We start from the raw sequence: 13,757 nt of genomic DNA on the forward strand, positions 1-13,757 counted from the left end.
TCTCAGGTGAAGAGATTCTTCGCTTCTGCTGCTGCTGATGAAAATCTGCTGCTTATAAGAGAGTCCGTGGAGGGGGCGTGGCCTGTGGCTGTGACGTCACCAGCAGCTGTAGCGAAATTCCCTCTGCAATCCTGCACGTTGTCAGAGAAATAAGGAAAAGAAAAACCATTTCTGACATTTGTTTGATTTATTGCCAAGGACATATGACTGTAATGTAACCAGAATAAAGTTGCATAATTAAGGTGGGACTTTTTAGAAAGTGTATATTTGTTTTTATTTTATTTTTCAATTATTCATTATATATATGTAATTTTATGGTAATAACTAATTTTAATTTAAAATATTGCATTTTTCTTTATAAATCACTTTATATTTCTTTTCCTTGATTTTCTGGATCTCCTGTTGTGTTATCAGTTTTATCTTGATGTTTAAAATATATACTTTATTGAATATTGTTTTGATTGTTTAAGCGCTTTGTGACCCTGGTCTGGAAAAGTGCTATACAAATAAAAATTACTTACTTACTTACTTATTGTGCTTTCTATACATATATTCTCTTTTTTATCGTAGTTGGCAAACTCTCTTATATTAGAACTTAGATACATTATGTTGCCAAATATAATAGAATCAATAAATGAGATCAATTTGATTGAGTTCCTGAATCAACTCATAGCGCGTTCAATCGTTTTTTAAATTATTTTACAGGCATGATGACTAAGAAAGCATCACCGGATAACCCCTTCATTCATCTATCTTCCTATCTGTCTGTCCATCCGTCCATCCATAATGTAGCTTTACTTTTATCCAAGAATGTGATCCATCTCACTTTAGGGTAAACAAAAAAAGAAGCTACTATTTCGCCATAATAAATATTTCAAACAACTTTTCAGTAGTTAGCTGCAGATGTTTGTTTTAGAAAATATTTGAAGTTTATCTATTTTTTATCTTTATTGTAGTGCAACATCATTCCTTATCTCCTTTGCTGCAATAAAAAGATTTATTGAATTGAAATAGTCTGATGTTTTTTAAATCCGAGAACTTCCTCAATTGAAATACAGTATCACAGTCAAACCATTCTGACATGGTTAATCATTGCAGACATTATTTGGGATAATCGCCAAGGATATCCAGTGTCCAAATATCATGATTTAAAGACAAGCACAAGATTAGGTCGAAATGAATTCAAGAGAACAGAAGAACTAGAAAGACAAGTTCTCAAGCAAGTTTAACAGAGAAAAAACATCCTTATTCATTAACGTCTGGTTCCAGGTGACGATAATGTAGCACTTTTTTTCATCATTCTTTGGATTAACCAAGCCAGGCTTATCTTCCTACAAACACAATGATCCTTAAGAAATTCTGAATGTATTTCCCCCCAAAATGCATGTTTCTTTGCACGTGAGTCTCGTTTGTCATCTGGCAGCAATATTCTTTATCAGTGGACCAGTGAGCTCTGTGTGTTGCAAGATGTCTAGCAGGCGAGAGCAGGTGTCTCTTCAAAGTAGAGGATAGAATGAGGGGGATCACACTCGGAGGGGTTCTCCCAGACACGGCACGTGAGCCTCGGCGTCTGAAGCGATGCCACCTTTCTAACTGCCCATCTGTGCGAAAGGTCAGCGATGCCTGGACTTTTGTTTGGATCACAGAATATACTTCAGGTGTCCACGCGTGAAGTGTTAACGGCGAGGGGATAAAAATAAAAATACACCATTACATAAACAAAAAAACTACATGTGTTAAATCAATACAGGGGGGGTCAAGCCGACTGCTTTCCATTACTTAGAATGCGACCAACATGGTTGGTTCTTTGAGGAAGAAATGCAACTTTTGACAATATATATATCAACTTTAAATACAAAAATGCTTTGTTTTGGATGCTTCCATGTATACACTTCCATGTATACACTTTAGACACAGGAAGTATATCTTAGTAATTCTCCGCATTATCCTCACTGCCAGGAAAGGCTCAGCAGAAAATACGCAGTGACGAGTCAAAATCTCCCTTGTACTTCTGTAGTCGTGTACTCATCATTCTCATTATTCTTTCAATTGATGACTTCCTCCATCATCCAGTCACACTTCCTCCTCCGAGTTTAGAACATTCTTTAATTGTGTGTCACTGTCATTTCTGTCACTGACGTGTGACCTCATTTCGTATAACCAAAGTTACATTACTAGAAAGGTATTGCCAAAAAGAACAGCCGAACCTAAGTGAGGATCAGTACCAGTAAAAAAAAAAAAAAGTTTCACATCCTGGTTTGATCGAAGCAGTGTTCAGAATCTGAAGAACAATCACGATTATTATCTTATTAACTATTTTTTAATGTGGATGAGATTTTGATGCTGCATGAAACTACTCTACTCATCCGGGTCTTCTGTCCCCCCATAAAATCTGGAAGATATTTCTTATGAATTATAAAGTATTTATGGTTCAAATTTGATGAAAATTTGACAAATTCTGCCCTCTGTTGTTTCACATTTCCCCGTTCTGATTGAGAGCCCCAGGACCCCTAAATTCTTCAGAGGTCATTAGTCTACATTATTATTTTAAGAGAAACTTTTTTTTTTTTTCAAATTTTTAGTTGCCCCCTTGCCCTTACAATTAAAAAATGGAGCTGAAATCTGTAAAAATGAATAATGAAATGTTTATGGTTTGAATGTATTCGGTATGTGTATTCGATTTGAATTTTCACAAGGGTCTTCTGCCCCCTCTGTGCCCCCTGCCCTGATGCCATTGCCCTCCCTCCTCAAACTTTATCTGAGAGGTCAGTAGTGGTATAATCATTTTCAAATGAATTTAAAATTGGACATATTGGATTTTCAGGGGGGTCTTCTACCCTACTTGACCTCCCTTACAATCATCAAAAAGAGCTGGGATTCTTACAGAATGATGTAACTAACTGTACACGGAGACAATTGCATAACCGTCAAGCAGACTTACGCACGATAGTTAAGATAAGGAACTGTTCAGGCTCAAGACAAGAATTCCCTTGTAGAGAACATTTCCTGTAGTGGTAAGAAGGATTATCAAGTCTAGCAAAAGGATGTGGTAATAATTATCAATAGAGACAACTGTTGAAATGTTGCGCAAGAAGAGAACAAAGGCAACTTTAGAGAAGAGTAGCTTTTAACAAATGTTTACCTACGTAGAGTCAATTTTTCTAAGTAATATAAGAATAATGAAACTATTTCAGCCCTGACATTTATTTTTAAAGGAACCACCATTCATTACGCATAAGAAAATGAACAATTTATGAACGTTCTACTGTATACCTTCCATACATTCAGAGTCGCTGATGAAGCAGTGATTTGAGCCTTTTTATAGGTGACTTTTTCAAGCAGCTATAGAAGGTGGAAGTTTTCCTCAAAGGTAATATAAAAAAATGTAAGTTTGTAAATTTATCTTCACATTTTCTGAATGTGTGTGTTTACTCTGGGTCAAGGTGACCCGAGACAACCAAAGGGGTACCATTAACAGATTTTTTTTCAGGCCATTGAGTCATCTTGACCCAGAGATAACACAAGGGTTAAGAGTTTCTAAATTTGATTCAAGAATTTGTAAATTTACTTTAATATTTTGTAAATGTGTTTAAAGATTTTTTACAGTTGTTAAGAGTTATTCAATTTGTTTTTAAGAGTTTTTAAATTTGTTCTCAAGAGTTTTTAAATTTGTTCTCAAGAGTTCTTGCATTTCTTTCAATATTTTAACCATATTGTCGTTTTGCATTTGTATTTTGTTAAGTTGTTTGCAAACTTGTTGTAAAAGTTTTGAAAATTAAATTTAAGATTTTGTAAATCAGTTTGTAAATGTGATTGTGTTGCACTTCCCAGCCCCTCAGCAAACAAATAAAAAACTATAACAATAAATATAATACCATACAATTCTCAATACTCAACTTATGGGAGGTTATTAACTTTGATTCTTGGGTTCTAGAACTTGTAAAATGGTAAAAAGCACTTGTGTGTTTTATGAACTATTTTAGTTTAACTTGCATACATTCAGAGTCACTTATTAACCAAAGACATCAACGGGGTATAGAATCTGAATCCATATTATTATTATTATCTTTAGATCATATTCAGACAGTAGATTTCATCAAAGCTAATAATGACATTTGAGAATGTCGGATCGCAAACAAATCAAAGAAAAAAGTCCCGTTAATTCAAGAAAATCCCAACATAGGAGCCACATAAATATTTGGTAATTCTCCACAGTCACGTCTTTGTCCGGAGCTTCTGGGAATTAAAAGTTGTCCAGGTGCACGGCACGTGGTTTCATTTCAATCACTCCTCACGGTCATCACAACAATCCCGCTGCTATGAAGTGTTCATCACCGAAGGACAAAAGAGCACCCATGGCTTTGCTTTTGCCAACATCTCTCCTGATAAGGCTTTATCACATGTCACTGTTTGTGAGCAAACAGGCAGAAGGAAACAAATCCGATTTTCTTTGGAGCTCTTCTGGTAATAAGGAAGGACAGCTCGTGTATAATCATAAACTTTGCCCCACGCTCAAGAATCCTGGACACTCGGACTGCCCACCTCCATTGTTTCTGAAGGCTGATGAGCCCAACGTGAAGGAAGTGGCCGGTCTCTGCTGGGAAACATGTACACGTGCCATAAAGTCAACAGCCTCGTAAATGACATTCATGCGTTTATGTGGCTGTGATTCATGGCGTCTCCTCACGTCTACTTGTGTGTTTTTGTTCTCGGTACAAAGGCACGATAATAATGGGTTATTAAACGAAGCACGTTTGAACTTACGCTCGTCTGACTATCCTCTAGACTGACCTCGTTTAATGGTCATTATCATATTCACTGTCTTCAATGTTATCTCGATTAACATGCAAATGTATCCATGCATGTATCTAGGAAGCGCAAATCACATTTACAAACTCTTCAATCACATTTACAAACTCTTCAATCAAATTTACAAAATCTTCAATCAAATTGACAAACTCTTGAAACAGATTTGCAAACTCTTGAAGCCAATTTACCAACTCTTGAAACAGATTTACAAACTCTTGAAACAAATTTGCAAACTCTTGAAACACATTTACGAACTCTTGAAACAGATTTACAAACTCTTGAAACAAATTTGCAAACTCTTGAAACACATTTACAAACTCTTGAAACAGATTGACAAACTCTTGAATCAAATTTGCAAAGTCTTTAAACACAATTACAAACTCTTGAAACAAATTTGCAAACTCTTGAATCACATTTACAAACTCTTGAAACACATTTTCAAACTCTTGAATCACATTTGCAAACTCTTGAAACACATTTTCAAACTCTTGAAAAACATTTGCAAACTCTTGAAACACATTTACAAACTCTTGAAACACATTCACAAACTCTTGAATCACATTCACAAACTCTTGAATCACATTCACAAACTCTTGAATCACAATGGCAAATTCTTGAAACACATTTGCAAATTCTTGAAACACATTTGCAAACTCTTGAAACACATTTGCAAATTCTTGAAACACATTTGCAAACTCTTGAAACACATTTGCAAACTCTTGAAACACATTTGCAAACTCTTGAAACACATTTACAAACTCTTGAAACACATTTACAAACTCTTGAAACACATTCACAAACTCTTGAAACACATTCACAAACTCTTGAATCACATTCACAAACTCTTGAATAACAATGGCAAATTCTTGAAACACATTTGCAAACTCTTGAAACACATTCACAAACTCTTGAATCACATTTGCAAACTCTTGAAACACATTTGCAAACTCTTGAAACACATTCACAAACTCTTGAAACACATTCACAAACTCTTGAATCACATTCACAAACTCTTGAAACACATTTGCAAACTCTTGAAACACATTCACAAACTCTTGAATCACATTCACAAACTCTTGAATCACATTCACAAACTCTTGAATCACAATGGCAAATTCTTGAAACACATTTGCAAATTCTTGAAACACATTTGCAAACTCTTGAAACACATTTGCAAACTCTTGAAACACATTTGCAAATTCTTGAAACACATTTGCAAACTCTTGAAACACATTTGCAAACTCTTGAAACACATTTGCAAACTCTTGAAACACATTTGCAAACTCTTGAAACACATTTACAAACTCTTGAAACACATTTGCAAACTCTTGAAACACATTCACAAACTCTTGAAACACATTCACAAACTCTTGAATCACATTCACAAACTCTTGAATCACAATGGCAAATTCTTGAAACACATTTGCAAACTCTTGAAACACATTTGCAAACTCTTGAAACACATTTGCAAACTCTTGAAACACATTCACAAACTCTTGAAACACATTCACAAACTCTTGAATCACATTTGCAAACTCTTGAAACACATTTGCAAACTCTTGAATCCAATTTAATAACTCTTGAAACTAATTTACAAGCTCTTGAAACACATTCACAAACTCTTGAATCACATGTGCTAACTGTTAAAACAGATTTACAAATTCTTGAATTAAATGAACAAACTCTTGAAACACATTTACAAACTCTAGAGTCAAAATTACAAACTTTGCAACACATTTTTAAAATCTTGTGAACTTGGTACATTGTTTGTACACAGGTTTTTTAAATCCTCAGTGTGTAAATTTTGGTTCATGATTTTGTAAACTTGTTACAATGTTTTATATTACGTTCATAGTTTGAGAATTTGATTCGCATTTCCCAGCCAATGTAAACCTGTCCATAAATATGGAATATAATACAATATACCTGAGATTAGTGGCTTATCTTGGTTAACAACTGATACTGATCCAACTGTTGTTATAACCGTTTACACAAGCTATTCACAACATCACAATTATACCAGCAGGAGGTCACATTCTGGGAAGAACTTCAAGGCTACAAATACATTTCTAAAAATCGCAACATTTTCGTTTCCCTCGTAGACAAGACGTTAACAGATCAAGTTGGTGTGAGAAACCAACAGAGAATTGTTCAAGTATTGCATAAAGAATGTTGATAACTCCTGCAGCGACCTACACAATCTGTATGTTCTCACAGTAACACGGTATCAAGTGTTGCTTTTTTCTCCTCCCGGCACTTGACTGTGACATCAAATCTGTTGACTGTGGAAGAGGGAGGGAAGGACGTGGAGCTCAGTATCTTAAGTCTGTGACTCCAGCAGAGGTTAATGGGTCTTCCAGAAGTACAATGAGTCAAAGCAAACATAAATGTTCCCAGACATGTTTGCGAGCAGAAACTCCAGCCATGACTCCAGATGTGAACAAAGATAAAGACGCAAGCATGTGTTTACCCAAAAGATTTGGATTTTTATAAATGATCACGGCATAGGTTATTTCTTCAAGAATTATTTTATAATGTCATATTTGAAATAATAATAGAAACCTTTATTTGGAGAAAGATGAATGTATCTGCGACACAAAACACCAACATACATTTACTATAACTAACTTGTATTTAACTTGTGTTTAAGAAATAATGGTATTCTCTTAACATTGTCATCACGTAGGCATCTGTGTCAGGAATGTCTTTCATTGACATGACGCTCTTTCTCGAACATGTCATTTCTCTTTGTACAAACGCTCCGTAAGCCAGGGTGAGGTAAGAGGGATTTACAGGTACTGTACATCCGTCTGTCACGGTTTTCATTGAGCTGCCGTCGCGGACACAGTGACATAATCGATAGAGAGTCATATATCTTAGGTTTTTATCACCTTTAAACAACTTCCTGTCGGGCCTTATTGCACCAACGCCGTCCACTGCCATCATCTTGACAACATGCCAACAAATGTCACAATTTGTAACACACTTGTGACATTAGTGTTCGAAATAAAAATAAAAATAAATGATACTGTGTAGTTTTGTACCTAATTGAGATGCCTTAAATATGAACCGATAAGGGTCCAATCAAAATAGCAAAGATAAATAAACAAAATGTTGATATGATATCATCAGACAAAACCAAACAAATACAGAGCTATTTGATCAAGTTTTCGACTTTTTTATATTGAACTTAAATAGCTGCAAATAAAAAAAAATGCAACATTAATTTATTTTTGAATTATTTGAAATTAGAATAATAAATCCCATGTTTGTTGATCTGGAAAAGTTCACAAATTTAATTCAATTATTGAAATGATGAAATTTAAAATAGAGATTATTGAATTTAATTTTTCGACACAATTCCATCAAAATTCATCCTTTTACTATAGAAATAACGAAATTAAATTATTCCAAAAATGATCATTCAGAAATAATAACTTTTGCAATAAAAGAAAATAAGCTTCAAAAACAAGCTTTAAAATTTGATTTAGTAAGATTCAACCATGTTGTATTCTGATAGCACTGACATACTTCCTTAGATTTTGAGGACATTAAATCTATGTTAATAAAAAACGTATTTTTCCTGTTACTTAAAAAAAACGATTTGTAATTGTTACAAGTTTCTCTATTTCATGACATGCAGTATATGGTGCAAAACTTTTTTATGACGTGTTTATTTATATATAAACTCGTCCTGTTGCATATTTCTATTTGTGTGACGTAAACAAGAAAGGTATCGCAGTGAGGCAAAGTCGAAATCAAGTTGTTTGTTTGTAGCATAGCGACATCTGGCGGTGTGACTCTAAAGTGCAGGGATTATTTTTAGTTTCTGTGTCGACATAATATGGCATATAAAATATAACACCCACAATCTTTAAATAATCTCTAATTAAACTTTATATATATACATATATATATATGTATATATATAAAGATTCGTTATTTAAGTTTTCTTTTATATAATATGGAGGTTATATTGTAAATAATGTTTATTAGATATTTAAAAAGAGAAATTCCCTGTGTCTTAATAGGGCCTTAAAAACGAATTAACAAACGATTGAAACCAATTAACAAACTACTCAAACTATTAGGAAATTTGTGAAACAGATAAACAAACTATTTAAACTAATCTACAATTAAAATAAATCAAAAAACTATTAAGCAAATATAAAGGTTGAGTGGTTAGTAATTGTATGCCGATTTATTTTACTAGTTTGTTAAAATGTATAATGTAATTCTTAGATCTTTAAAATTGTAAAGCCGAGTTTATCAGTTCAACTTTTCACCCATTCATTAATTTTGATTTTATTGGAAAATGTCAAGAAGAAAATCCTTCACATGTTTGGCGTAAACCAGTGTGTTTATGCAATCAGAGAGCGAGTCAAGACGTTTTTTGGTACGATTTCTTTTAAATCCATATTCCATTCTGTTACAGTCACACTGTCAATGAAATCCAGGGTTTTTTTTCTCACGCAAACACACGTTCAACCAGTTATAATACGACTCTGATCAGCTTTAAAAAGATGGCACCGTCACATGTAACATGTATCAGGAAGTGATTTCATAGACGTTTTAACAAAAATATTTGAACATAGAATCTGTTTTCATATACTTCAGGGATAGAATAAAATGTCATTCTTGGAGGAGAAAAATAATGGGTTTGTTTGGAGAGTGTTGCATAGTCGAGGAGAAAGGGAAGGGATGTAATAAGGGTGTGAATTTAAAAGGATCCAAAGGGAGTACGAACTTTCAATGCAAATCTGAGTATAAAACGCTATTTTACACTTCTGTGATTGTTTGGGCTCGTGACATATTTCTTGTTCTGGTAATATTGGAGCCGGGTTTGTCGTCTACACGCTCATGATGGGACTTCTCTGTACAAAAGCCACACATTAGTAACACGTTGTCAGAGTTTGTGCAAACGTCACTCAGTAAAACAAGATCCACAGCACTCAGTGTGAGAGGAACAAAGTCTCCCGAGCCATGACACCGTGGGAAAGTTTGTGTGTGTGTGTGTCACTCATATTGCAGCCTTTCAAAGTGCCACTCAGCTTTGAAATATCAAAAATATCCTTTTTGGCAAGCAAACAAAGACTTAACTTTTAAAGAAATACTGTCTTTTTTTTAAGCTTATTTAGGCTCCGATTCTAAAACCTGAAGAGCATCTTTCTGATAGTGTTCACAACTCTCAGGAGTCATTGTCCAACAGTAGAAGAAAATCATCGCTGGAGTCTTTTCCACAAGGGAGCTCTCATATCGAGGAACAGAAATGGATGAGAAAAGGAGATCCATCTTCCAGCTCCGACACCGGTTCGGCCTTGAGAAGCTCCAGTCATGGGGGCAGGACGTCATCCCTGTCCTTCATACATTCATGTGTCCACCAATGCCGTAATGAGCTTTCCATCCACTCGTGTTGCAGCTCATCCCTCTTCTCTCTCCTCAGTAGCTTTTTTCAAACTCACCGCCTCAAGTCTAAAAAAATAATTTAAAAAATGAAATTAAAAAAAGAAGGAGAGAACAAGACGGCCGGGGTCACCGAAACTCATAGATGGCAGCGCTGTGTTCAGGGACGTGTGTGAGGTTGAGCGACTGATACCTGCAGCAGAAACAAATTAAATACAATTAATTCATTGATTGTTTAAAAAAGAATGATCTAACACCCGGTCTGCAAAGAAAGAACTAACAATTTTTATAATTTTCCTTTCTATTGATGAACACTTTGATTATTATTATTATTTCATTTTCTCTGTAGTAATACGAGTCTGTGACCTTTGACATGTCAAGAAGTTTATTTCAGTGAAGTTTACTTCAATAAATGAACCTATGAACTACACAAAATGAGTGGAACACAAACTTTATACGGTTTATTTTTACCATTTTTATCTAAAGGTTGGTACAAGAATATGATGCTGACATTAAAAGGATCTGTGGTTATTCTAAGTTATATAACGTCAACTAAGAATAAGAAACTTAATAAGAACATGAAACTGTATCAAGTCCATGTCAAGCCCTCACAAAAATGAACAACGTGGATTCTAATGCATCTTCTCGTCCTCATTCATATCGGGAATTCATTGCCCGAAGATAAAATGCAACACATAATGAAAATAATGAAATCATTTTTTTTTTTTTTAAATCAGTGAGTTAATTGTAAACATTTATAAAATCTAATGATTATATGTACACAAACGGTTAAAATATATATCATGAAATAACTACGATAAAATTAAAATAAGATATGAAAGCGAAATAAATGTATACACTAATGTGAAATAAATAATATATCAACGTATTCATATTTCCTCATCTCTTCCCTCAACCTTACAACCCTGTAACACATAAGAAATCATTACAATGTTCTTTTCTTCCCAAATTGTAATCTTGACAGACTGACAGGTAGTCTTTACTTTCATTTTTGAGATTTTTAACTGAATGTCGGTCTGTGAATATAATGCCGACATTTAACTGTGTAAAAAGGTTGGGCAGTCCTTCAACAGATCCTACAACGGCACAAGCTCCATTACCATTCCGAGCTCCTGTGGTAGTAGTAGCCCTCTATCGTTGCTGTGGATTTCTGGAAGCAAATGTAGTAGAATCCAGCAAAGGAAGCGCCGCTGATATCTTTAATTGTGTGATCTGGAACGAGAAACTGCTCCTGTGGAAACAAAACCAGTAACGTCTTAGTATTTGTTCCTTAAATCAGGTCCATAGAGACCTCTTACCTTCCACCGCATGAAAATGAAGTCAGAGTTCTTCAGATCCTCATAGTCAAACTCATCTGAATTAAACGTCTTGGCGTACTGGTAGAATGCCTGGAATTTACCCTTCAAATTAAAAAAAAAACGTTTTCCGTGTTAATACACGGACCAATGAGATTGCTTGTGATGAAATAAAACACTTTTATTTACCCAGTGTTTCCGATCCACATCCTCATCCGCATCCCATTTCCGCGTCAGAAACGGTCGCTTCCGGCTTATAATCTCTCCGGCGAAGAAAGTGGTGAGAGTTGGGTATTCCTGTCGGAGAACAATCACAACTTATCGACCCACATGTTCTCTAGAACTCATTCTACCCGTCTGATGTCGGGCACAAACCCACCCGACAACTCCTCTTAACCTATTTTATTTAGTGTTCAATGCTAATATCGTCAAATAAGTAGGAATGTGTACTGTTCATAATCAGGCAGGTGACGATATGATATATTGGGTAACTGTAGGAGCAGTTATAGATTGGATTTCTTTTAAAGAATTTAACTGTCATAGTATAGTAAACACACAATCAGACTCTATTGGCAGTATTGTAAAAAAAACAAAACATGTATTTTTCATGGTAATTTGAAAAAGGTGAGTCAATCACTGAGGCTGTTTCTTCAAATCTGCTTACCTAATTCAAACACAGGGATCTAGATTTGTATTTCACCAGATAATTTAAGATAATATGTAAGTAAGTTAATGCTCATTAATTGTTAATGTTGATAGAATGATGTTGAATATCAATACGGAAAATCATGATCATTTCTTACACCTGTACATATTAGCACCTTAGACACTGGTTTTATTTCATTCATCTCATTTATTTGATTATATTTCCCTTCATGCTCAATGTTTAATATAGTCAATTAACAAATTAAATTTTCTACGTGCTTTAGTTTACGAGCCACTTTTTATAATTTGTATTGCATTTTACACAACACTACCAGAACTCTGTGCTTTGTAATGTTAGAATCTGATTTACTAATCCAATGAAACCTGGCATTATTTTCAAACTAAGAGTTCCATCTACTGTAGTGAACTTTTCTACAGTTACTGTATCATGATACACCATCATACACCTCATCAACACATCACTACGTATTTCATGTTTTTTCAGATATGATCTTACTTTATATAGGTTTCCTTACATATTCCCGGTAAACGGGAGAATATTTTCGGCAAAGAAATACGGTTAAATCCCGTCGACATCACTGGCAATAAACTGATTCTGATTTTATGAGGCTGTTTTACGTTTATTTTATTTTTAAAAGACGTTGCAAAGAAAAACACCTACTGAAATAAATGTAAAATCATCTGTACACAACTCAAAATGAATGGGTTGCTCATGACTTGGTCATCAGACTCACATTGAGCTCGTCAACACTTTAAAGCAGGATGTGTGTCAACACATGACAAGCACAACACTTTCTATATGAAAAGTCTCACCTCAGTCAGACCTTTGATCTTCAGGTAGCCACACAGGTAAGAGTCCTCCATGGTGACATGCTTGGAGAGACAAATGCAGCACTTTATTTACAACGGATGAGCGGTTTATGAGAGACGTGGATCAGATTGCTAGCAGACGATCAGATATGACGCCGCAGCCTCACAGATGGCTAGACTGCAGGCCACAGCTTATTGATTCGATAGCTGTCAGGCGTCCCAGCGCCCGGCTGACAGATGACATAAACAAACTGACAGCTCGAACCGAACCGTCGTACGGATCCACCAGAGCCTCACCTGCAAAACCACCTCCACGTCATACGAGTTCCCTTTGCTCTTCTGGTGGCCCCGGAACTTGGAGCCGCTGTACAGTAGCGAGGTGACGACGCCGGGCTGCCGGGTGTTGATCGGCGGCGGCGGAATAAGCGAGGCCGAGGATGTGAAGGCCGCGCCCCGGGAGTCGCCGATGTATCCAGCGGGGACAGGCATCGCTCCCGCTTTCAGGCACCAACACTGCTCAACGGCCGTCTCACTACTCTGTCGATGTGTGCCCGGTGTTTGGAGCGACCGTGATTGTCATCCGGTTTTTCCCAAATTCTCCCCGTTTCCCGAATCCTCAAGCTCACCACCAGCGCCGAGCTCCTGGAAAAGTAAGTAGACTTCGCAGAGACGCTATGGGTAATAGCAACCTCTCCTTTCATTGGTCAATACGCTTGACTGGCCAATATCCTTAACGTCTATTGGCTAACACCA

General features: G+C 35.7%; 1 protein-coding gene across 1 annotated transcript; it reads right to left on the bottom strand.

Annotated features, from left to right (window-relative positions):
* Positions 1-9,198: 9,198 nt before the first annotated feature.
* On the bottom strand, positions 9,199-13,637 carry LOC148086775 (glucose-induced degradation protein 4 homolog). The gene is made up of 6 exons (XM_087785015.1): positions 13,302-13,637; positions 13,008-13,067; positions 11,718-11,825; positions 11,532-11,633; positions 11,334-11,464; positions 9,199-10,405 (listed from the first exon to the last, which is right to left on the bottom strand). The coding sequence occupies exons 1-6, from the start codon at positions 13,491-13,493 to the stop codon at positions 10,342-10,344; spliced, it is 657 nt and encodes a 218-aa protein (XP_087641141.1). The 5' UTR covers positions 13,494-13,637; the 3' UTR covers positions 9,199-10,341.
* Between the last annotated feature and the right edge of the window lie 120 nt (positions 13,638-13,757).

The sequence above is a fragment of the Callionymus lyra genome, chromosome 2, assembly GCF_982586985.1.
Source record: "Callionymus lyra chromosome 2, fCalLyr1.hap1.1, whole genome shotgun sequence".
NCBI lineage: Eukaryota > Metazoa > Chordata > Actinopteri > Syngnathiformes > Callionymidae > Callionymus > Callionymus lyra.